The sequence below is a fragment of the Stegostoma tigrinum genome, chromosome 17 (assembly GCF_030684315.1).
Source record: "Stegostoma tigrinum isolate sSteTig4 chromosome 17, sSteTig4.hap1, whole genome shotgun sequence".
NCBI classification, from domain to species: Eukaryota; Metazoa; Chordata; class Chondrichthyes; order Orectolobiformes; family Stegostomatidae; genus Stegostoma; species Stegostoma tigrinum.
Window position 1 is genome coordinate 52888625 of NC_081370.1, and position 25805 is coordinate 52914429.

At 41.9% G+C, this 25805-nt stretch overlaps 1 protein-coding gene across 5 annotated transcripts; it reads right to left on the reverse strand.

Annotated features, from left to right (window-relative positions):
* Positions 1–523: 523 nt before the first annotated feature.
* LOC125459143 (coiled-coil domain-containing protein 34-like) lies at positions 524–23492 on the reverse strand. 5 transcript variants are annotated; one of them, XR_009446853.1, is made up of 10 exons: positions 23433–23492; positions 22516–22849; positions 19123–19374; positions 15694–15835; positions 14480–14587; positions 4146–4304; positions 3571–3712; positions 2854–3247; positions 1669–1865; positions 810–926 (listed from the first exon to the last, which is right to left on the reverse strand). XR_009446853.1 is itself a non-coding variant. In XM_059652151.1 (8 exons), exons 2-8 carry the CDS (start codon positions 22830–22832, stop codon positions 709–711), a joined length of 1338 nt encoding a protein of 445 aa, XP_059508134.1. In that variant the 5' UTR covers positions 22833–22849; positions 23433–23492; the 3' UTR covers positions 524–708. The 5 variants fall into 5 exon arrangements, 2 of the variants coding, with proteins under 2 accessions (XP_059508134.1, XP_059508135.1); XR_009446854.1 differs by lacking the exon at positions 2854–3247; XR_009446852.1 differs by having other exon boundaries at positions 1669–3247.
* Positions 23493–25805: the final 2313 nt, after the last annotated feature.

Consider the following 25805-nt stretch of genomic DNA (forward strand, 5'->3'; position numbering starts at 1 on the left):
GTTTAATTTCTTAAGGAGGTATGTTCATTGAAAATTATGATTTATTTATTTAAATGTTCACTATTGCCTTACTGCTGTTAGATCTTTAAATCTAATTTCTCAATCTACCTTATCCAGTTAACTCCCATACCTATGTTCCTGACTTTATTTAATTTTACTGACATGGCTTGGGATGCATCATTCTCAAACTCGTTATGAAGTGTCTACATATTAGGATCGGTCTTCCTCAATGGATCCTTTACACTTCGATTACTAATTAACTCTGTCTCATTACATAATACTAGATATAAATAGCCCGTTTCTTAATTATTTCCTCAACTTCTTGTTATAGGAAACTGTCATAATTGCATTGAATGAACTAATTCTCCAATCTACTTACTATTGTTGTAAATGGCAACTGGTTTTCATTAACAGAAAGATAATACGAGAATGCACTGTATTTTGTTTACCTCCATAACTTGTCATTATGGCTGGTTTATTGAAGGAAACGTTCATAAGACTACATTTCATATTCTATCGCACGTTTATTGAAAAATTGAGTAAAAACACCATTGACGAAACTCGTGAGAAAATATCAAACCATTTTTAATTCAGATACAAATATGGATCAAAAAGTATATTCTTGGCATTAATATCAAAAGAAAAAGTACACGAGTGAAAATTTAAATAACTGAATTTACTACTAACACAGACAGTTTAAAAAAAAAGTCATCTTGATTTCTTCCAAGCTGTTCCAACAATTAGATTGTCCTTTGGTCTGAAAGCCATATTTGAATGCATTCTGTACACACAGTTGGATTTTGACTTCTCTTTCATCTTGCAAGTTCTTTTTTTCATGGTGTCTTCAGTGTGTGGCACAGGAATAGGCTTCCATGGAATTGGATTGCAGTAAGTTGGTGCTGGATATGAACATCCATCATAGTAACCTATAAGATATTAATTGCAAAATCAACAAAACAGGCCTATATTGTTTCAAAAGGCAACTCATAATTGTTCATACTCGAGGGAATTTTGCCTGAAGGTATTTCAGACAGCCCAAAAGAGAAATACACATGAAGCAGCAGGTTATATAACACTTCCAGAACTGATGCAGCAGGAGCGCAAATAAAGATCAGTAAATAATAGTAGAATTTTCTTCAAGAATACCATATCAATAGTCAACAGTTTATAGAAAACCGAAAAAAGATGCTTTCTTTAATAAGTGAAAAGAAAGTAGCTTGGGTTGGATCTTTCTGGTTCTCTCATGCAGTGTAAGCTTCAGATTTCGCCATAAGTTTTCCATTTCAATAAACTGTCAAGGAGAGATGTAGAGGCGAATGTGCTTTACAAAAGGGAAAGGCAAAGTCAATCAGAATAGAAAGGTCCATTGTAAATAAACAGCAGCATTTCTTTCACACAAGTTGAAATTTGAAACAAAAATCCATCACCATATATGGCAAAAGCTGGAATACCCTCCAGGTTTCACACTGGACAGAAAAGTGAAATGTAAAACGAAGTCAAACAACTAGGGAAACTTAAACTTCAGCAGATCTTCACGAACATTGATGGAAGCTGGAATACATTTGTCAAACTGGAGTGCAGTAAAAGGAGACCGTTCTGGTTGTTGTCAACCAAACAAGGAATGACAGCACTCGGCAACACAAAAGTATGGCTATAGGGCATACTTACTTCCACACAGCACAACAGCAACCAGCAATGGGCAATCAAAACCAGCTGCGAGACAAAAACTGCTGATCCAGCATCAGCAGCAGGATGGCACACAGGAAGAACAGATCCTGCAATCTCTGCAATGTTTTTCTGTAAGTTATGTGCACATATCCCACTGTCCTACAGGCAACTGTCTGAAATGTGATACGCTGGAGAAGCTTGAAGTCAAGAAAGATCAAAAAAAGGAAGGTTATTTTTGTGCTGTTGAGGAGCCGTGAAGCTTAATAGCTGAATCCCCAGAAAGTACTTATTTTTCTCACTGGATTAAATTGATGTTTAGCAATCTGATCACATAAATCTCCATGCAGGTTGCCTTTTGAAATAAATATTAAGATACTATATCCAATGGCATGCTCCAGATCACGCAATTAACCTAAGAGTTCATTCTTACACAATATTCTGCAAAACACCACACTATCAATCAGGTTTAAGGGTAATAATAAACGGGCATATGAAGAATAATAATTTTTACAAAAGACATGGAATTCCTTCACAGTCGCAGATCAATCAACTTTCAATATTACTCTTCTGTTGAATACAGACAAGATCCAACTGACTGTTTCTGACTGTCAGACTCCCATGAGCATAGCCACACAAAGGAAATAATTGTCTATATTTCCACTTGTCATGTAGATAACACACATGAAAATGTGTTGCAAGGCAATAACGTATCTCAAGGTTAAAACACTCAAACTCTATTACGTTCACTCACAAATGTCGCAAGTCATCATAACCTTTCAACATGACACAAGCATCTTCCAGATTCTAAACTGTCGTATTTAATTTTTAATGTTATCAAATGAGAAAACATTTTCAAAACAGGGAAAACATTTGAAATAACAAACTCTGAACACAGCAGTTCACATTTTATAGATTTCTTCAGTGCTAATACTTTTACATACCATACTTTGGTTTGAATTTTGTATGTGCAACTACAATTTCAAATGGAGGACAATGTTTGCATGATAACATTTAATTTATTTAGGTACAGATGGCCTCACTTCAAGGTAGGTATGCGTTCTCAAAATTGTAACTTCTAAGTGAAAAGACTTAATTTGAAGCATTGATAGGAATCAATGTTAAAACTGTAATTAGGTTCCGTAGGAGCTTCTCAGCAGAAAACAAATTAAAAGATTGTGGTTGTACCTTTGGAGCTCTGGGGCAGAGGATCATGGCATCACTGGTCTGATGAGGTTCAGCAGTCCTCCTGCACTGTTCTGCCAGATGTAAGCCGCACTCTGCCGTGGGGGCCCTGCCTTCTAGCTGGTGAGGAAAGGGTGTACTAGTGAACCCGGTCATGGTCAGTGCTCTGCAGGCCAGTGCAAGGGTTGTGCTGCTGAGCTCAAAAGTAGCAGCACCTTGTAGACTGACTCTGTCCAGTCCCTGAGGATAGTAGCACTCCTCAGGCAAAGCTACCAGTCAGTAACTGTAGTGCGGCCAGGGGACAGCTCTACTGGGCAGTCTGGGGCCTGGTGGGTGTAGTCCCTGTTCCAGAATTCAGACAGCGGAGTGGAACTTGGAGATAGCGTGAATCTGAAGGCTTGAAGAAGGAGATATCATGTCAAAATAAAAACCAAAAGAACTGTGGGCGCTGTAAATCAGGAACAAAAACAAAGTTTCTGGAAAAGTTCAGCAGGTGAGGCAGCACCTGTGGAGGAGAAAACAGAGTTAACATATCGGGTCCGGTGACCCTTCCATAGAACTCATGTCAAAATAGTCGGATAAGATCATTCAAATATTATAATGATTTTGGTGATGCTAGATGAGGTTTCTGGTCTTAACAAGCTACAAATGTTAAACTGAAACAATGCTAAACAGGGTGACTTTAAACATGAACTAGTTGGAGAGGACAGTGACACTTACCTGTGAGTTTACCATTAGCATAACCGAAACTGCTTGGGACAGTCCGAGGCCTGTTTTTGACCTTTTCCAACCACTCTTGGTAAACCTTTTCTGCCTTTTCCTTCCTTTCTTGTGTTTCAGCTATTCTTTTTTCTTCTTCATTCTGAAGATACAAGACAAAATAAATATTATTTGCAGTTACCACACAGCTATTGCTTACTGATCAAAAACAGAGCCATCCAAGCAAGCAGCTACTGTCTTATTTGAATGCCCTGGTCATACATGTGGAAACGAATAGCCATTTAATTCAAGGCAGTGAGGGAGAACAGTGCTGTTTGTAATATATAGGAAGCAGAAACTGTACTTGTAATTTTAAGTTTAAATATAGTCCAGAAAACATTTACAATATCCTGTTATTGGGATCTTGCAACAGTTGCATTCAAAATTTTAATCCAGTACTTAAAATTATGGGATGAAACAGGTTTTAATCCAGTATAATTTTGCAATGTGACATTACTAAGCAGATCTTTGTTAACAACACCAAAAATAACAATATGAAAAATATCAGGACAGATAATTACCAGGATAGATCTTACCTTTTCTATCCTTTTAGTCTCCACTTTTTGCAACTTCTTTTTCTTAAGCCATTCTTCAAATTTTTCACTTGCTTTTCTTGCTGCGAGTCCTCTTTCTTGTTCTTTGGCTATTTTTTCCTCCTGCTCCTTGCGAAGCTTTATTTCTTTTTCAATCCTTTCCTACAACCAATGCATTGGCCACACAATAAGCATATGTAAAAATTCATGTAAATTTTCTTCGCCTGCAACAGGCAGGGCCTTACAACAGGATACAGAGATACATGAATTATGATGCAACAGAATGGAATATGTCAAAAAAAACTTATTTATTTATGTCACTGCAAAACAAATAATTCTTAAATTGTCATATCCTTAAGATGCAAAATGACAGCAGAGATGTGATTTATCTCATATGTGTCAACAATAATTCTGACAGGGCAATTACGTAACTCTCCAACTGCCTAACAACAAGATGTTATGAACCATTTTATTTTGTTAATTTCTTTTTGTCATGTAAAGACATTTTTCGGTGCGATTTATGTGTTTCATTTGTTTCTCAGCTGGCTTCCAAGATGGAATAATTTGAAACATTTTTAATGCACATGTACGTTATACAATTCATTGTCTGAATATTCTCTTTTAGCTAATCTTGGTGAAGAAATTTGTCCTAGTACCATCCTGTTTTGTATTGCAACTTTTGTCATTTTTGCCTCACCTTCTTTCCTTGCTTCCATACTTACTTAAAGCCTGTTGCATCGTACCATTTTTGTATTCTGACAAACTGAAACACTAACTTTGCTTCTCTGTTGCAACTACTTCGTGACATCTGAGCATTTTCAGTCTATATTCCATTTCATTAAATGTCATGTTCCCACAGGAATACAGTAAATCATTGCATTTAATTGTGTCTCAAATAATATTTAGAATTTTCACATGCAAAGTATTGCTGACAACATCAGCAACGTCAAAATGCGAAGTACATCCCAGATATCCTCTTATTTCAAGGAATGCAACTTCCACCCTTCAGTGGTTGAAAATGCTTTTGACTGCATCTCTTGCGTTCCCTGCACTGCTCCCCTCACATCCCCTCCCTGCAACAAAAACAAAGACAGAATCCCTCTTATCCTCATGTATCACCCCACGAACCTCCGGATTCAACGTATCATTCTCCGCCACTTCTGCCACCTGCAATCCGAACCCACAACTAAGGACATATTTCCCTCCCTACGCCCAGCTGCCTTCTGTAGGGACCACTTTCTCCATGGCTCCCTTGTCCGCTCCACACTCCCCACTAGCCCCACCACCCCGGCACCTTTCCCTGCACCCGCAGGAGATGCTACACCTGCCCCTACACCTCTCCCCTCACCTCCATCCAAGGATTCAAGAAAACCTTCCACATCAGACAAAGGTTCACCTGCACATCCACCAATGTGGTCTATTGCATCTGCTGCTCCCGACGTGGCCTCCTCTACACTGGTGAGACTAAGCGGAGGCTCGGAGACTGGTCTGTAGAGCACCTGCACTTTGTTCAGAACAAACGACAATACCTTCCAGTCACGAACCATTTCAACTCCCCCTCCCACTCCCTGGGCAAAATGTCTATCCTGGGTCTCCTCCAGTGTCACAATGACGGCACCAGGAAACTGGAGGAGCAGCACCTCATATTCTGCCTTGGGAGACTACAACCAAAGGGGTTCAATGTGGACTTCATCAGTTTCAAAATCTCCCCACCCCGACCTCGTTCCATGCCCAACCCTCCCTCTCATCCCCGTTTCCTTGACCTGACACAACCTGTCCATCTTCTCTCCCATCTATCTGCTCCTCCCACCTCACTGACCAATCCCCACTACTGCCTACCTGTATTTACCTATCACCATCCCACCTACCTTCCCCAGCCCTACCCCTCCTCTCTATTTATTTCAGAGCTCCCTTTCTCCTCCCCCATTTCTGAAGAAGGATCCCCACCCGAAACATCAACTTTCCTGCTCCTCTGATGCTTCCTGGCCTGTTGTGCTCCTCCAGCTCCAAACTGTGTTATCTCTGATTCCAGCATGCATAGTTCTTAATATCTCTGCCTAGTAATTGCTGTTATGTAAGGAACTGTGGAAGCCACATTCAACAAAATTCAAGTAAAGAGAGAAAGAATAGACCTGTGTTAGTAATTTCAGTTGAATGATCAGTGTTAGGTCAACAGACCTGTTCCTCTTCAAACAATGCAGTGGGACTTTTGTATTCACCTCATAAGGCAGATGGTGCTTCAGTTTAATATTTCTTTTGAAAATTGATACCTCCCCAACAGAGTCATCCTCCCCATATACTGCTCTGGTCAGCCTTGGGTATGTGCTTAAATCTTGAGGATTAAGCTTTAACCTACATCATTTTGAATTGAACAGGGTTGTTACCAATGAAATGGCTTCTGACAGTGGGCAACTTTGCACTTCAGAAAATAGGCTACTGTTCATTAATTGTAATTAAAAACTTGTTAAAATATGTAAAATGCTCCGGGAGGACAGTTTTAGAAAATTAATTCCAGATTGCAAGGTCCTCATGGATGCCAACTCTGCTACTGAAAATTAGGAAGAGTACAGAATAGGCAACATTCAGGTGAGGAGCCATTGCAAGCTGGATCTTAAGATTGTGGTGTAAATGATGCCATAATTAATTAACTTTGACTGAGGGTGAGGATTCTGAAATAATTCGGGTTTTAGTAACCACTGGACTTAATTAAGACCAGAGTAATTGAGTATATAGTACATATTACAGAATAGGAAATCGTTGAAGAGTTTTGAATAAATAAGAACATTTTCATTCAGACCTTCCCAAAAATAACATAGTAGACTGAAAAACGCTGATGCTGCCTATGAATTATCAGAATGTAGATGTGAAATTGTTTTATAAAGTGTAGTATCAATGTTCAGAACTTGAAGGAACTGCAGAAGTAACTGATTTTTATATTAAGCATTAGTTTGAGGCTTTAGTTGGATTCTGGACTACAGTTTGTGTTACTCTTAGTCTAGCTCTTCTATTTGAAATTAGTTTCAACAATCTGATCTACCAAATACTTAAAATTAAATACTAGAAGTTTTATTAGCAGTTTTTGAGGTCCTGCTTGCTCATGTACATGTGTCTATTTACGATAGCTATTGCAAGTCTAATGGGAGGAATGCTATGGAAATCAAACCCCACTACTCCATGAGATGTATCAAAACTGTAACAATCTCATTTAAGCACCTGAATGGTTTGCTTCTCTTTATTACTTTTAACTAGAGCAAAACAGCATTCACCAGATTTGTTGCATAAAAATAAAAAAGTAACATGTATATTAAGGCAAAATATATTCTTACAACAAGTGGTTAAAAAAATGGATTTGAACTGAGCTACTCTGCAGATCTAACTTATATCCCACTTTATCCCAAAACACACAGATACATTTACATACCAGGTCGAGACAACATAGATGGGGTGGGAGGGTATGGGTGGGATGCTTTTCAGTGGGCTGTTAGGGAGTCAATGGGCTGATGGCCTGTTTCCACACTGGAGGGATTCTATGACATGTAAACATTTCCTCATTCTTACAAGCAACTATTTTATGTTGTCCCGTATTATATTCTGACTTGCATCCAAATTGACTTAACCGTGCACTTAAGAATGAAACCTATTTGCAACATTGGGACTACAAGTTCTTGGTATCTACTGTAGAAGTTGACCTGCAATACATGCTTTACATTTTGAAATTCAGTGCCCTAAATTTAATTTCTACTTGGGCACAATACAAGATGTAATATTTGCAAAAATAAACAAAATCCGTCACACACAAATATGTTAATTTGTTTTTATATAATAGAAAAATAGTAGTGAGGATGATTTATATTAGTGCTTTCATCAGTTGTAGTTGGCACTCAATCTAACCACACAATACAAATAGGCTGTGCTAAAGTATAAGATCAAGTACACATTAGGCAAATGGAAAACAAGGCTAAAGCCCAGGCGCAATTGTGTAGTACTTAGACTGTGCACTGTAGTCAAGACCTTTAAAGTTACTTGAAGGAATGTACACTTTTTTACATAATAATGACACATGTTGGTCACTGGAAAACTATTGTTGACAACTGATATTTATTAGGAAAATTGTGAAAGTTTAATAGCTCTCACTGTCTTGGCCATGTCACACCTCACTGGGGTAACATGCTGGAAACCAAGCCCCTGCTATTCCCCAAGTTGTCATAATAGGTAAAGACTGTAAAAACTATACAGACTTCCCAAATTTGGCCGAGGTTAAAAGAACGCACAAACCAGGTTTTTGTTCTTAACAAAAATTACTGTTTATTGCAAATAGATAGATTCCAACTACAGATAAATCATTTTGAACCATATATATATGTATATTTACTAGTTAACTAGCCCAGTTACAAATGTCACTCTCTACACACTGTAGACAGATACAAAAAAAATGTAATCAGAGATAATGGGAACTGCAGATGCTGGAGAATTCCAAGATGATAAAATGTGAGGCTGGATGAACACAGCAGGCCAGTGCTCCTGAGATGCTGCTTGGCCTGCTGTGTTCATCCAGCCTCACATTTTATCATCAAAAAAAATGTAAAGAGTATTTAGTGGTGCCTGTTCCACAGGCTTGCTATGATGATCACTTTTCTGATCAGAACTCTGCTTCTTGATCTTCCTTCTCTAGGAACGTGTTTGCAGAAGGCATGGGTGGAGGGTGTGCTTGACACTTATAAAGGTCTCTGACTTAATAATCAAAATGCACAGATTACAGCAACTTATGAAGGAAATCTGAAATCTTCAAGCTTGAAATACACTTTACTGCAGAGCAAAACAGCAGCTTCCCTTCCAAAAGTCTGATGGCTCCTGTCCTGAACAATCACATCCCCAAGCTACCTGGCAGACAGGAGACATTTTTCATTGATAACTGTTCAGTAGTCCACAGACCAATCAGCTACTTGTTTCTGGCCAAAGCATAATTTTTACACAGCACACCCCCCCTCCTCAGCTCAAGCTCACCTGGAGCCAGGTTTTCGCTCCCCGTCTCCACCCCCACAATTTCTTTTCCCCACTTGTAGGGCTTTGGCACTGCTAGCTAGTCCAGCATATTTTGTTCTTCCTTAGTTGTCCTTGAGAAGATGGTGGTGAGTTGTCTTCTTGAACTATTGCAGTCCATGTGCTGTAAGTAGGCCCAGAATGCCCTTAGGGAAGGGATTCCCAAGGTTTTGTTCCTGTGTATGTACCACTCTTTCCTACAAAATGGAAGTGGTCTTTAGTGAATTTCTGCTTTGGAGATAGAGGAAGTGGATGCTTGGGGTTGCAAAACCAATCAAGTGAGCTGTTTTGTCGTGGATGGTGTCAAGCTTCTTGAGCAGCTGCACCAATCCAGGCATGTAGGGAGACAGTATTTAAATTACTTGTCACAGTGTTCTAGCCTCTGACCTGCTTTTATACACACTGTGTTTACATGGTGAGTCCAGTTGAGTTTCTGGTGAATAGTAACCCCACGGATGTTGAAAGTGGAGAATTCAGTGATGTTACCAGCATTAAATGTCAAGGCACTGCAGTTAGATTGACTCATACTCAAGATTGTCATTTTCTGGATTCGTGTGGTGCTGACACTAATTTCCACTTGTCACACCCAAACCTGCGTATTGGCCAGATCTTCTTGCATTTGAACACAGATGGTTTCAGTATCAGAAAAGTCATGAACAGTGCTGAACTTTGTGCAATCATCAGCAAACATCCCCGTTTATGATGGAGGGAAGGTCATTGATGAACAGCTGAAGATGACTGGGTCTAGGACACTACCCTGTAGAATCATACCGCATGGAAGCAGACTTTCCAGTCCAACTTGCCCAAGCCAACTAAGTTTCCAAAACTAAACTAGTCCTGTTTACCTACATTTGGCCCATATTCCTCTTAACCTTTCCTATTTAAGTACCTGTCCAAATATCTTTCAAATGTTGTAACTGTACCTACATGTACCAATTCCTCAAGTAGTTTATTCAAATACGAACCATCCTCTATGAATTAGTTGCCCCTCAGGTCCTTTCTAAATCTTTCTCCTCTGAGCTTAAATTTATGCCCCTGACTTTTGAATTCCCCATTTCCTAGGAAAAACTTCTGCTTTTCACCCTATATCCCCCATGATTTTATAAATCTCTTTAAAGGTTACCCTTCAACCCCTCCATTCTAGTGAAAAAAGTCCCAGCTTATCCAGGATCTCCTGACTCAAACCTTCCAGTTCCAGGAACATCCTTAAAATATTCTCTGAGTAACTCCTGCAAAGGTTTCCTGGAGCTGAGATGGCTGATCTCCAACAACCACAACTATCTTCCTCTGTGCCAGGTCTGACTTCAACCACCAGAGAGCTTGCCCCTTTGATTCCAGTTTTTCTAGGATTCCTTAATGGAAAACTTGGTTGAATGTGGCCTCAATGTCAAGGGCTGTCATTCCCACCACACCTCTGGAACTCAGCTCTTTTTTCCATGTTTGAATCAAAGCAGTAATGAAGTCTGAAAATGAATAGCCCTGGGGGAAGCCAAATTGGGCTCCAGTGAGCAGGTGCTGCTTGCTAACACTGCTGATGATGTGTTCCATCCCTTTATTGATGATCAAGGGCAGATTGGTAGTTGGGTGGGTTGAATTTGTCCTGCTTTTTGTGTACAGGACATACTTAGGCTACTTTCCACATTGTTGGGTAAATGCTAGTGTCGTAACAATACTGGAACAGCTTGGCTAGGGGAGCAGCAAGTTCTAGAGCAGAAGTCTTCAGTACTATTGCTGGACTGTTGTCAGGGCCCTTAGCCATTGCAGTATCCAGTGCCTCCAATTATTTCTTGATACCATCTGGAGTGAATCAAATTGGCTGAAGACTGATATCTGTGATGCTAGTGTCCACTGGAAGAGGTCACAATAGATCATCCATAGGAACTTCTAGCTGAAGATTGCTGTGAATGCTTCAGCTTTATCTTTTGCACTGATGGGCTCTTTGGTCATTAAGGATGGGGATATTTGTGGATCCTTCTCATCCAGTGAGGTGTTTAATTGTTCACTAGCATTCACAACCAGATGTCACAGGACTGTACAGCTTAGACCTGTTCTGTTGATTGTGTCTATCACTCATTGCTTAAGATGTTTGGCACACAAGTACCTGTTTGGAAGCTTAAGCAGGTTGACACCTCATCTTCAGGTATGCCTGGTGCGCTGCTCCTGGCATGCACTCCTGCACACTCCATTGAAGCTGCATTGATCCCTTGGCTTGATGGTAATGAGTTGGGGATATTGGGTCATGCATTTGCACATTGTGCTGGAGCACAATTTCACTGCTGTTGATGGTCTACAGTGCCTCATGGATGCCCAGTCTTTTGTCGTCAGATCTGCTCAAGGTCTGTTCCATTTAGCATGGTCACAGCGCCAAACAACACAATGGAGGGTATTCGCAATGTGAAGGTGGGACATACCTGCACATACAGCTGTCTAAACAGCACTTACAATACACACTTAAAAGTATAGTATTTCTTCTACAATCTCTATCTTTAAAAGAGGTCTTTTCTCACTTCAGTTCACAATAAAAATATCAAAAATAAGAAGATATGGTTTGTACAATCATTTAATATAATGTTACTGACAAACCAGCTGATTACCAATGGTATTACAAGTGGAAAGTCAGACAACTGGAAATGCTGGAATGTTTTAGAAAGCAGGCTGAGTAGTTCCAGAGATTATAGTATCCATAAAGGCAATTAGAGGTTGAAGCAGGCAAGGAGGGAGTTAGTGATGTTACAAGGAGAGAATAGTAAGTTAACAGAGGAAAGATTAAAAAACACTCCAGTAATTTATCAGAGCTAGGGACATGAGTCTTGGAGTATTTGCAGCCATGCCTTCAGCTGTTGAGGCTCTAAGCACTGGAATTTCCATCATAGGGCTCATTATCCTTCCCCATCTCTCCTCTCATTTAAGTTGGCTCTCTAATCCTACCTCTGATAAAGAATCTAGACATCTCCCCCTCGTAACTGATTAAGCGTCTCTGTCAAATTGTTGTTGATAATGCTCCTGTGAAGTAACTTGGCACATTCTACATCAAAGAAGCTATTTAATACAAGTTGTTGACTTAAAAAACAAAGAGTTGTTTTAAAAAAAACCTGGATTAGTACCTAAAAATGTGACAGTAAAAACACAGCAAAAGAGAAAAAGGCCAATGACAGAAGCTAAAAGAAACAGGAGAGCTGAGAAAGGAATTAATGACACAGCAAAGATCTGGTTGAAAATACTTAAAAGTAACACCAAAGAAAAACACACACATGGGTGCAATAGTTCAAGAAAATAGCTGGATTGATGTGTACAAACATGGAAAGTGCTGTGGGGTCAGCAGTGACATATTGAACCTACAGTCCGTCACAGAGGAAGATTAAAGCAACAAAAAAGCAGCCATAGCTGATGCAAAATTAACAAACCCTATGGCTAATATTTTAAAAGATACATTTCCAATGGAGTTCTGAAGATCTGCTTATCAACGAGAGGAGGCCCGCTTTGCTTTCTTCCCATTGATGATTTTAAATTTATTCGGCGCAAGTCAGCAACTAATTTTACAAAATGTCAAGAAACCTGCAGGCTCCTTCCTGAAACAGGTTTAGAATGGGCTTCAAGGGAGCTCCCTCCTGTCATGTATGCTTTTATTATTGACATTCCCCTCCAGCAGAAACAAAACACTTTGCTTTCATTTAAACAAAACTGGTTTTATCTTAAAGTCTAGGAAGGAGTGCAACCCATGCTCCAGCTGCTGCTGTAGAATGAATATCCTTCAAAATGGGAAGTGTTTGGTCTCTGTTAATCATATATTTCCATTGAGAAATCAATAGTTCATTCCAAAATTAATATTCTACCATGGAGGTACAGCATACAGGAATGTAGTCCATTTTGCTGAATATCACTTAATCATTCAACTGATAGTATTGCAGTGTTCTGACTATTCATAAAATGGTGGTTCCAACATTTGAATTCCAGCTTTACAAACAGATAAGATGAACTGAAGAGCTTCTCGCAGTGCTGTGTAATTCTATCATTCTATATGCCAAATATCAAGTTGTAAGATAAAATTTCAAATATTCTAGTGGTTAAGAATATTAAATTGCAAACCTAATAACGTTTCTCAAAGATTTAGTGGCTTGGCCATCTATGCATATATAGCAAATGAGCATATTCAAAAAGATCTTTTGAATGCCTAGTCAGCAAACTACTTAAAGCCATAGGTGCAGATGCACTTGCAAGAAGTACCCCAGAAGACCCCATAAGAAAGTCTATCCCACTTTGGAGCCACAGGCACTCCTCCCAACCCCTTTCTAACCATCCAAATAGCCTCCGCCAGACATTGCCCGCTACCCACATCCCATCCCCTGGCTGTTCCCCCTCTCTGTCCAAAACGTACTTCCACCAACCTTGCCAGCCTTGCCTCCCACTGCTACTCACTTTCTTGTTGTTCCTTCAAACACAGGCTGTTTCTCTCCCTCCTTTGCTGTGAATGGCCATCAAAAGAAAACAAGAGGGAGAAGCAGACTGTGGTTCATGGGAGAACTTTTTCCAAAATTTCTCAGTTCCACTTACAGAAAATTGACTTTTTTTCTGATTCACTGTTTTTGGCTGATTTGACCACTTGCAGGAGTGAATTCACATATTGTGTCCTCCATTCTAATCTTCATGCACGTGAATTTAGAATGTGCAGAGTGCATTTTATTCTTCAACTTCAACTAGATGAAATAGAATCTCTTGTTAAAGCTCAAGAAAACCTGGCCACTTGTGGATTTTATGATCACAGCATGCTAAATATTCATTGAATTAGCAAGAATATCCTTTTCGTATAAACCTGATATAGCCAACTGATGAGTAGAAAAAGGAAGCTGTTCAACCACAACTCACCTGATCATAACAGACTTTTCAGGTAATACATATTCCAGATGAAAAAAAATTCATAAGTTTTATCCATTTGGTTTTATTTTGAGCTTTTAGTTATTGGTCAACATGCTAGTTGAAATAGTTTCATTGAATTAATCTATTAAAGACCTCAGATTCAGATCTCATCGGACCCGAGGGGTTGAATGGCCTACTGCTATTCCTATGTTAAGCATATTTCATTAAGACTTATTTTAACCTGGTCAGTTCCAGAGGAAACCATCTCAGCTTCTCTAATCTCTACAAATAATCTAAGTCCAGTCATTGCTGGTATAATTCTGCTATATCTCCCTGGCACCAATAAATATTGAATAACATTCCAAAGATCAAGGAAAGGAGATCAAATTTACATTCCACATGCATTACTTTTACTTTATTTGGTCAAATATATGTGCTTCTACCTTTTCATTTTTTCTTTGCACCCAACGTTTATGCTCATCTTCTGCAAGAATCCTCTTCCTTTCACGTTCGTCTTCTTCTTTTAACTTTGCTTGTTTTAATATAATCTCCTATAATAAATAAAGAATTTTTACATTCAAAAACAATTTCATCTTTGGGTGCTTGTGGGAAATTGTTATTGTATTTTAAGATGCAAAGCCTAAGACATTGATCATAGGGTAGTTAAAGGTGAGGAATCATATACTATCCATCTTAATTGATGCCATCTAGAAGATCCAAACTGTGATCTTATAATTGCTTCGCCCTAGTCCTTAGCATGCTCAGCTCCTGCCCAGTCCATCAGTCTTATAGTTCCTCAGTTTAACCTACAAGAATAGTGTGACTTGTTGGTTAATAGTAGCTACAACTGAGTTTCAACTAATGTAAGGCAAGCATCTCTGTTGCTACAACACAGTTTAATAGCTTAAATTCCTATTGCCACTAGAATTTTCCTCATCAGTTCAGCAATTGTGCCTTGAAGCATTAAAGATTGGTTGCCAAGTAAATAAAGAAAATAGCCAGTAACAAAGCTTCACTATACTATAAAAAATTGCAAGACTTCATCAGAAAAAGATCTGATCAACAGTTACAACTTGCTTTAACTTCTTTTGATACCTACAGTGCACAAAAAAATGTCAAAATGCCATCACTGGTATTAGGAAAAATCCAAATTTTAAAAACCATACAAAATCTAACTTGATTGGACTGCATAATTTACAACAATCCAGAATTAGTTTCAGGCACCAGAAAACTCAAAATAAATTCAATTACGCCAGTATTGGAAGCCATCTGTCACAGTAAGTAAGCTGGTTTACACTGAAGCCAGCTCAAATAAACTCTCAATAAAATTTTTTGATCTCAAGAATTTAGCTCAGCAGATTCCACTTGTTGATGATTGTCCTTGAAATTACTTTTATTTCTCACAAACAGTCTGTAATTTTAAAAAAGTAGCCAGTAAATTGTGTGAAACATGTATTTTGTTGGAATTTCACTGCAAGATTGTTCATAGATGTTTGTCTTTATTCAAATACCTTTAGCTCTGCTTTTGTTTCAGTTCAGTAATCTAAAAACAAAGAATAACAAGGCAACAGTACAATTTACTAGAAAATCACTTGGAAGCACTGTGTCATTCAACTTTCAAATTTAGTGGCATAGGCACATTAATAGAAAGACTTGCCTGTTGAGATTGGTTCTGTGTTTTGGCACGTTCTTCCTTAGCTTTCTTGATAAGCCACTTCTCCCAAGCAGTAAGATCAGCTTCCTTATAATGTTGCTCTTCCTCTTCACTGAACTTTTCTTTACTTAATGAAACTTTAAATCTTTGGAACAAAGTAATACTTTATTACAGATTTTATACGATGTGTGCAGTAGTCAGTGTATTACGTACATGAAGCACTTGAAAATACAAAGCAGGAAAATGTAGGAGTCATATTTATCTTACTGTGATAGATCCTTGATATCTTGCACAGAGATACAGGACAATTACTGATTTTCAAACAACACTCTATCAAGCAATCTGGGAGCACTGCATGAGTTGGATAAGAGACAAACAGAGCAATCATATTGTAATTACCAAATATAAGACCAGTAGGTATAAAGCTACCAAGCAGACCATTTATTTGAGAGGTCAGATTCTGAACTAGAGGTATGTGAGCTTTGTTTTGGGTTTGAGACGTAAACATTACAGAAAGTGTTTAATAAAAATATCTTTCTGGAGTCGTGATCTTTAAAATCAGGATGGGAGAAGGGCTTTTTTAAAAATTCATTCATAGGACAAGGGCATCACTGACCAGGCAGCATTTATTGCCCAGCCTTAATTGCCCAGAGGGCAGTTCAGAGTCAACCACATTGCTGTTGGTTTGGAGTCACACATAGGCCAGACCAGGTAAGGATGGCAATTTCCTTCCCGAAAGGACACTAGGGAATCAGATGGGTTTTTCCAACAATTGACAATGGTCATCAAGAGATTCTCAATTCCAGACATTTTATTGAATTCAAATTCCACCATCTGCTGTGGCGGATTTGAACCAGAGTCCCCAGATAGTTATCTGGGTCTCTGGCTCCTTCAGTAATAGTGGGAATTTGTTTGCATCAGGAGAGATTTATAATCAGACAGAATAAACATTGTAAAGTGTTAGCTTGCTTTTGGTTTAGAAGAATCAGGAACTTTTTTTGCTTACGTGAAAAACCTATAGACTGGAAAGCATTTGATTTCAGTTTGCAGAAATTCTGGTGAGTCTGAATGAAGAACACTTTGTTCTAAAGAAAGGAGTTCATTTGGAACAGTTATGAAAGAGTTATCTTGGTGTAAAGTTGAAATTTTGGGCCACAAGTGTTTGATTGGAGCCGTGAAGGGATTCAAGAAAGTTTAAGCTCGATGATATTAATAATCAAAGAAAAAGTTATCAAACTTTCAAGAACAGGGATCAAAATAAACAATTAAATCAAGAGAGATAGTAGGAACTGCCGATGCTGGAGTCTGAGGTAACAAGGTGGGGAGCTGGAGGAACACAGCAGGCCAAGCAGCATCAGGGGAGTATGAAAGCTGACGTTTTGGATCTGGACCCTTCTTCAGAAATGGAAGAGGGGAAGGGGGCTCTGAAATAAATAGATAGAGGGGGGGAGCGGTGATAGAAGATGGCTAGTGGAGCAGATAGGTGGGAGGGCAGACGGACAAGTCAAGGAGATGGGGAATGAAGCTAATAGAGGTGAGTGTAGGTAGGAAGTGGGGGTGGAGGTTGGTCAGTGAGGTCGGAGGAGCAGATAGGTGGGAGAGAAGACAGACCGTTCAAGGAGGTGGGCATGAGAAATGGGGTTGGTCTTGGGATGAGGTCAGGGGTGGGGAGATTTTGAAGCTCATAAAGTCCACATTGGGGCCACTGGGTTGTAGACTCCCAAAGTGGAATATGAGGTGCTGTTCCTTCAGTTTTCCAGTAGCATCGTTGTGACACAGGAGGAGGCCCAGTATGGACATGTTGTCCAGGGAGTGGGAGGGGAGTTGAAGTGGTTCGTGACTGGGAGGTGTTGTCGTTTGTCGCGAACCGAGTGTAGGTGCTCCGCAGAGCGGTCTCTGAGCCGCCAGTTGGTCTCACTGATGTAGAGGAAGCCACATCGAGAACAGCGGATACCATAGACCACATTAGTAGATGTGCAGGTGAACATCTGTTTAATGTGGAAGTTTTCTTGTGGGCTGGGACGGAGGTGAGGGGGGAATTGTAGAGGCAGGTGTGGCACCTCCCGCAGATGCAGAGAAAAGTACCCGGGAAGATGGGGCTAGTGGGGAGTGTGGTGCAGACAAGGCAGTCACGGAGACAGTGGTCCCTCTGGAAGGCAGATAAGGGTGGGGAGGAAAACATATCCTTTATAGCGGAAGTGGCAGAAAATGATGCATTGAATCAGGATTTTAATGGGGTGATACGTGAGGACAAGGGGTGTTCTGTATTTGTTTGTATTGCGTGGAGGGGGTGTGAGGGTGAGGTGCAGGTAACGCAAGGGATGCGGTCGATGGCGTTTTCAACCACCGGGAGGGGGTGAAGTTGCAGCCCTTGAAAAACGAGGACATCTGGGATGTCTGGGAGCGGAAAGCCTCACCTTGGGACCAGATGCGGTGGAGATGGAGGAATTAGGAATAGGACATCGCATTCTTGCAGGAAGGTGGGTGAGAGGAGCTGTAGTCTAGGTAGCTGTGGGAGTTGGCGGTTGAAATTGATATCAGTTTCCAGGTGGTAACCAGAGATGGAGTCAGAGTGTCCAGGAAGGAGATTACGAGAACAGTAAGGCAACTATTAGTCCATGGTACCTTTGTGTAGGAGGAACAAGAAAACTAGGGTAGAAAGATATTAGGATAATTTCTGGTACAGATTCTGACCATATAAAATTACAAAGTGTCCAAAATAAACTAATTCAGTGCTGTGCAGTTTAAATAGGTGAACTCCATTCTTGGAAGTACTTAAAGAAACAGTTCCTGCAAGAGAAATCAATTGTTTCAATTACAACATGATGGTATGTTTTTTAAAGTCTCGATTATAGATCACCGAGATTTGCAGAACTGATCCTGAATCAGTAGGATTTTAAAACCCTAGAGTGGATACATGACCCATTGTGAGATGTGAATTTAGTATTCGTGGTTCACATAATTTTTAGAGCTGCAACATACAGATGTCTTATATTTTACCAATCTATTCTAAAGCTGAAGTACTGAATTGAAGGCTAAAACTTAATTGATTACTTTCTCCTTTTCCTTGCTGAAGGCGTTGCCTCTTTTTTGGGTTTAAAAGATGAATCACCAATTAAGACCACACCTAGTTGCCAATTAAACAAATGTGAATATTGACAATGTCTGTTCAACTGAGCGGATATATTGACGTGGTTAAGACAAATGTCATACATGAAAGATTTAAAATTCATAGATATCAGTGGCCTGTAAAGTAGTTTAATAACAGCATTCAATGTCTCTGAATCCTAACAGTTGAATAGTATATTTGGTTACAGAAAATTCTGGTTTTCCTTTTTTTTCAGTTAAGTTAAACTAAAAGTGTAATTTAGAAATGTGAATAATGATGAATTAATAACCTATAACAGATCTGGCAACTGCTGAATGAAGTACCTGGAAGATTTTGGTCTGACTGCAGTAAACGTTGTTGGTCTCTTTGACACAATGCTTTTCTGTTTGTTTGCAGTAGATATCAATCCTTTATTTGTAGTTCTACTTGCAGGTGTCATGGGGGCCTCAATATGCCCTTCCTCACTTTCATAACTGTCATGGTAAATAGGAGAGAGCAGCGAAGTGGTGGAATCTCTCAAAAACGCCAAATTACAGCTCCTGTGCAGTTTTTCTGTTTTCAACCATTTGTCGTCTCTATGTAGAAACAGAACTATAGGTTAGAATTTTACAGACTTTATTCAGAGGAACCATATTGCACAAGGTAACACATTATTTTGCAAACATTCCTTAAGTTTCATGAAGGTCTATGATAACACAGTTCTTCCATATCACGAATTGATCTAGCAGTACCTCTTATGAATGTCACAATGTCAATGGCAAACAATGTTCTAACAACCTTTGATACTACAGCAAGTCAGTCCACTACATTTTAAAACAGTTATAAATACACATGCTATACTTGGAAACTCAGGCTGTAATTAAGCAGAATAAACCTGCAAACCAAATTCCAAGCTTGCACATTATCTACATGTAATCTGCAGAACTGCAAATGGTTAATAAGGAAATTACAGGTTTAATGAAGAAATTAGGCCAATTTCTGAACAGCAAAAGAGTTCATTTTAGTTTCAGCTGGCAACCGAGCTTGAGAAAACACAATGTCAGAGCCAATCACCAAAATGGACAAGAGTAAAATGTTAAATCTACATGGTTTTCTGCAAAAGAATTATCTCAATAACTATTTTAACTACAAATCTTTACATGATTTTTTTAAACTACATTAATCACAAGCTATACAGTTTTCCAGGAAAAATTAAATACAAAGCAACACTTTTGTGCTGAAAGGACTGTCCTGTACACAGAGAGCAAATGAGAAGTGCAGATATCATTGAGTCATTGAATCAGGCCGAAAATCTGATCTTCAGAATCATTTGCAGGCTAGACAGAGCCAACTATGGCAAAGAGTTTGGTTGCTTAAGGGCCAACTTTCAATGGAACATGATGTTTGGTATTCCAAGCGACTGGAATATCAGTACAATAAAAGGACATATTAGGTTTAGCAATTATCTAATTACCACTTTGTTTTCCTAATGTTGAAGGAACTGCAGTGGAAACTGATAACAGTGGATCAGAAGAAGTCTTGCAAAGAAAAACTGTTTTGGTTCCTGGACAATGGTGCAGGAAGAGATGCTGTACTTCCTGCACATCAAAGTGCTTGAGGGTCGGCAACTAAAACTACAGTGCTAAAATGCTGAACAAGATTATTTCCTGGGCACACATTCTCTCCAGGAAATAAAGCTGGATATTCAACATGTGCTTGATCCTAGAGTCATGTTATAGGTGGCCTGGGAAATTCAAAGGCTGCTAGGGGATGGCAAGGAGCAAGACTGAAGGGGAGGACATGGGCAATATAATCCCAGCTATGGCTGCAGACGAGGCAAGTTAGACACAATACTGACAATATTACTGATGACGTTGAGGATACTGTCAACCACTTTGGGAGGAAAACACCGAATAGATGTTGAGATAACAAGGTGTACAGCTGGATGAACACAGCAGGCCAAGCAGCATCATAGAAGCAGGAAAGCTGACGTTTTGGGCCTAGACGCTACTTCAGAAATGGGGGAGGGGGAGGAGGCTCTGTAAAAAATAGGGACACAGGGGGGAGGTGGATAGAAGATGGATAGTGGGGAAGATAAGTAGAGAGGAGACAGACCGGTCAAAGAACAACAGACAATAGGTGCTGGAGTAGGCCATTCAGCTCTTCGAGCCAGCACCACCATTCATTATGATCATGGCTGATCATCCACAATCAGTATCCTGTTCCTGCCTTGTCCCCATAGCCCTTGATTCCACTATCTTTAAGAGCTCTAACCATCTCTTTCTTGAAAGTATCCAGAGAGTTGGCCTCCATTGCCTTCTGGGGCAGAGCATTCCATATATCCACCACTCTCTGGGTGAAGAAGTTTTTCCTCAACTCTGTTCTAAATGGCTTACCCCTTATTTTTAAACTGTGTCCTCTGGTTCTGGACTCACCCATCAGTGGAAACATGCTTCCGGCCTCCAGATTGTCCAATCCCTTAATAATCTTGTATGTCTCAATCAGATCCCCTCTCATCCTTCTAAACTCAAGTGTAGTATACAAGCCCAGTCGCTCCAATCTTTCAACATATGATAGTCCCGCCATTCCCGGAATTGACCTTGTGAACCTACGCTGCACTCCCTCAATAGCAAGAATGTCCTTCCTCAAATTTGGAGACCAAAACTGCACACAATACGCCAGGTGCGGTCTCACCAGGGCCCTGTACAGCTGCAGAAGGACCTCTTTGCTCCTAAACTCAATTCCTCTTGTTATGAAGGCCAGCATGCCATTAGCTTTCTTCACTTCCTGCTGTACCTGCATGCTTGCTTTCATTGACTGATGTACAAGAACACCTAGATCTCATTGTACTTCCCCTTTACCTAACTTGACTCCACTTAGATAGTAATCTGCTTTCCTGTTCTTGCCACCAAAGTGGATAACCACACATTTGTCCACATTAAACTGGATGGAGCCAGAAAAGGTGAGTGTAGGTGGGGAGGTAGGAAGGAGATCGGTCAGTCCAGGGAGGACAGACAGGTCAAGGGGTTGGGATGAGATTACTATGTAGGAGATGGGGGTGGGGCTTGAGGTGAGAGGAGCAAGTCCACATTGATACCATTAGGCTGCAGGGTTCCCAAGCGGAATATGAATTGCTGTTCCTGCAACCTTTGGATAGCATTGTTGTGGCACTGCAGGAGGCCCAGGATGGACATGTCGTCTGCGGAATGGGAGGGGGAGTTGAAATGGGCTTGACAAGCTTCAAAATCTGCCCTCCCCCTACCGCATCCAAAATCCAGCTCAGCTCATCCCTGCCTCCCTAACCTGTCCTTCCACCTATCCCCTCCTCCCAATTCAAGCCCCACCCCTATCTCCTACCTACTAACCTCATCCCGTCCCCTTGACCTGTCTGTCCTCCCTGGACTGACCTATCTCCTCCCTACCTCCCCACTTACACTCACCTTCACTGGCTCCATCCCTGCCTCTTTGACCTGTCTGTCTCTACCTATCTTCTCATCGATCCATCTTTGATCCGCTTCCCCTTCTCTCCCTATTTATTTCAGAACCTCCTCCCACTCCCCCATTTCTGAAGAAGGGTCTGGACCTGAAATGTCAGCTTTCCTGCTCGGCCTGCTGTGTTCACCCAGCTCTACACCTTGTTATTTCAGATTCTCCAGCATCTGCAGTTCCAACTATCACCGATTAGATGTTCTCCTTTTCTTTCCCAACCTATATTTGCCTGAAAGGCAGAAGTATACCTGGAGTTTTTTTGTCCATGTGGTGTAGAAACAACTGGCTCTTTTGAAGCGCTGTCTTTCCAGCTGCTCGAAGTAGACTCTGTATTTCTGCTTGAAAGTCTGTTTGCCTGCTTGTTTGGAGACTCATTTTCCTCGTCTTCACTTTCATAACTGTCATGATAAATAGCAGAGAGGAGAGATGTAGTTGAATCCCCTGAAGAAGATAAATCACAACTCTTGGATCGGACATCAATTTCCAACCGACCATTTGGCACATATGTCTCTGAATGAGAATCTTTTGTTTTCAAATCTTCTTTCTCACTTAGTCTCGAAGACATTCTTCACAGAAAACCGTCTGGTCAAAATAAAGACAATCAAATTTAGGATTTCAAAAAAGAACTTCTATTACAGATTTTAAAAACAATATAAAAGATTGTGTGAAATCTGCTGAGGAAGGGGGAAGGGAGGAGGGTGGAAGGGGGAAGGGAGGAGGGTGGAAGGGGGAAGGGAGGAGGGTGGAAGGGGGAAGGGAGGAGGGTGGAAGGGGGAAGGGAGGAGGGTGGAAGGGGGAAGGGAGGAGGGGGGAAGGGAGGAGGGTGGAGGGGGGAGGGGAGGAGGAGGGTGGAGGGGGGAGGGGAGGAGGAGGGTGGAGGGGGGAGGGGAGGAGGGTGGAGGGGAGGAGGGGGGAGGGGGAGGAAGGTGGGGGGGGGAGAGGGAGGTAGGAGGGGGGAAGGTGGAAGGGGGAGGGAGTGAGGGGAGGAGGGTGGAGGGGGAAGAAGGGGGAGATGGAGAAGAGGGGAGGGGGAGAAGAGAACAGGGAAGGGGGAGGAGGGAGGGGGGTAAGTGGAAAGGACATGGTTGCACACCCGATGGACAGTTTCTCTCTATCTTTTCCCTTCTCCTCCCCCATACATCCCTTTCCTCTTTCCCTCACTCACTCAGATTTTCTCCTCCTCTCGGTCTCTCCCTGTCTCCGAGTCTGGGTATCCCCGTGGCGCTGCCTCCACCAATCAGGACGCACGCCCCTGGCCGCGGGGACGCGGTGACGTCGTCTCTATGGTGACGGGCCGGGCCTAGTTACGGAGCAGTCTCTAGCTCACACAAACGGTCAAGCCTCCTTTCTTCGGCCGATCAGAGAATTCTCCGTCATTACTCTACGTTCATTATCCTTTGAAGCATAGTGTGAATTGTTGAACGCAGCTAAACACATTTATAAACTGCAAGGGTGAATAAATCAGTTTTTGATCAAAACTACAAGACTGTGGAACCAGAGATAATGGGAACTGCAGATGCTGGAGAATCCAAGATAACAAAGTGTGAGGCTGGATGAACACAGCAGGCCAAGCAGCATCTCAGGAGCACAAAAGCTGACGTTTTGGGCCTAGACCCTTCATCGGAGAGGGGGGGATGGGGAGAGAGTTCTGAAATAAATAGGGAGAGAGGGGGAGGCGGGTGGCATCATTGTGGCACTGCAAGAGACCCAGGATGAACATGTCGTCTAAGGAATGGGAGAGGGAGTTGAAATGGCTTGCGACCGGGAGGTCCTCTTGGGAGCATGAGGTGGCGCCGATACTGTCATCAATGTAACGGAGGAAGAGGTGGGGTTTGGTCCAGTGTAGGTGCGAAAGAGGGACTTTTCCACATAACCTACAAAGGGGCAGGCATAGCTGGGGCCCATGCGGTTGCCCATGTCCACCCCCTTAGTCTGTACGAAGTGGGAGGAATCGAAAGAGAAGTTGTTGAGGGTGAGGGCCAGTTCGGCTAGGCGGATGAGGGTGTTGGTGGAGGGGGACTGGTTGGATCTGCGAGAGAGGAAGAAGCGGAGGTCCTTAAGGCCATCTGCATGTGGAATGCAGGTGTATAGGGAATGGACGTCCATGCTGAAAATGAGGTGTTGGGGACTGGGGAATTGGAAGTTCTGGAGGAGATGGAGGGCGTGGGTGGTGTCACGGACGTAGGTAGGGAGTTCCTGGACCAAGGGGGAGAAAATGGAGTCCAGATAGGTGGACATGAGTTCGGTGGGGCAGGAGCAGGTGGAGACAATAGGTAGACCAGGGCGGGTGGGTTTGTGGATTTTGGGAAGGAGCTCGAACAGTTCATCCATTTCACCAACACCTTCCACCCCAACCTCAAGTTCACCTGGACCATATCCAGCACATCCCTTACCTTCCTGGACCTCTCTGTCTCATCTCAGGCAACCACCAACAAACTGATGTCCATTTCAAGCCCACCGACTCCCACAGCTACCTGAAATACACCTCTTCCCACCCACCTTCTTGCAAAAATTCTATCCCCTATTCCCAATTCCTTCGCCTCCGCCGCATCTGCTCCCAGGATGATGCATTCCACTCCCGCACATCCAGATGTCCTCGTTCTTCAAGGGCCGCAACATCCCACCCGCAGTGGTCAAGAACGCTCTCGACCGGTGTCTCCTGCATTTCCCGCACCTCATCCCTCACATCCTGCCTACGCAATAACTGCCAAAATAGAATCGGCCTAGTCCTCACATACCACCCTACCAACCTCTGGACACAACGCATCATCCTCCGACACTTCTGCCATCTACAATCCAACCCCACCACTAAAGACATTTTTCCCACCCCACCCATGTCTGCATTCGGGAGAGACCACTCTGTCCGTGACCCCCTTGTCTGCTCCACACACCCCTCCAACCCCACCACACCCGGCACTTGCCCCTGGAACCGTAGGAAATGCTACACCTGCCCCCACACCACCTCCCTCACCGCCATCCCAGGCCTCAAGATGACTTTCCACATCAAGCAGGTGTTCACCTGCACATCCGCCAATGTGGTATTCTGCATCCGCTGTACACGGTGTAGCTCCCTCTACATTGGAGAAACCCAGCGGAGGCTTGGGGACCGCTTTGCAGAACACTTACGCTCGGCTCGCAGTAAACAACTGCACCTCCCAGTCGCGAACCATTTCAACATCCCCTCCCATTCGTTAGATGACAGGTCCATCCTGGGCCTCCTGCAGTGCCATAATGATGCCACTCGTAGGTTACAGGAACAGCAACTCATATTGCGCTTGGGAACCCTGCAGCCCAATGGTATCAATGTGGATTTCACCAGCTTCAAAATCTCCCCTTCCCCCACTGCATCCCAAAACCAGCCCAGCCTGTCCCCGCCTCCCTAACCTATCCCTTCCTCCCACCTGAAGCCGCACCTCCATTTCCTACCTACTATCCTCATCCCGCCTCCTTGACCTGTCTGTCTCCCCTGGACAGACCTATCCCCTCCCTACCTCCCCACCTATACTCTCGTCTCCACCTATCTTCTCTCCATCTTCGG

What these genes read in the sequence shown, in the direction of transcription:
- LOC125459143 (XM_059652151.1), bottom strand. Translation starts at nt 22,832, where the DNA reads ATGTCTTCGAGACTAAGTGAGAAAGAAGATTTGAAAACAAAAGATTCT. An exon ending in CACAGAACCAATCTCAACAG is followed by an intron (nt 14,588 to 15,693) that starts GCAAGTCTTTCT and finishes TATTTATTATAG; the next exon opens with GAGATTATATTAAAACAAGC. An exon ending in AGACTAAAAGGATAGAAAAG is followed by an intron (nt 3,713 to 4,145) that starts GTAAGATCTATC and finishes TTGTATCTTCAG; the next exon opens with AATGAAGAAGAAAAAAGAAT.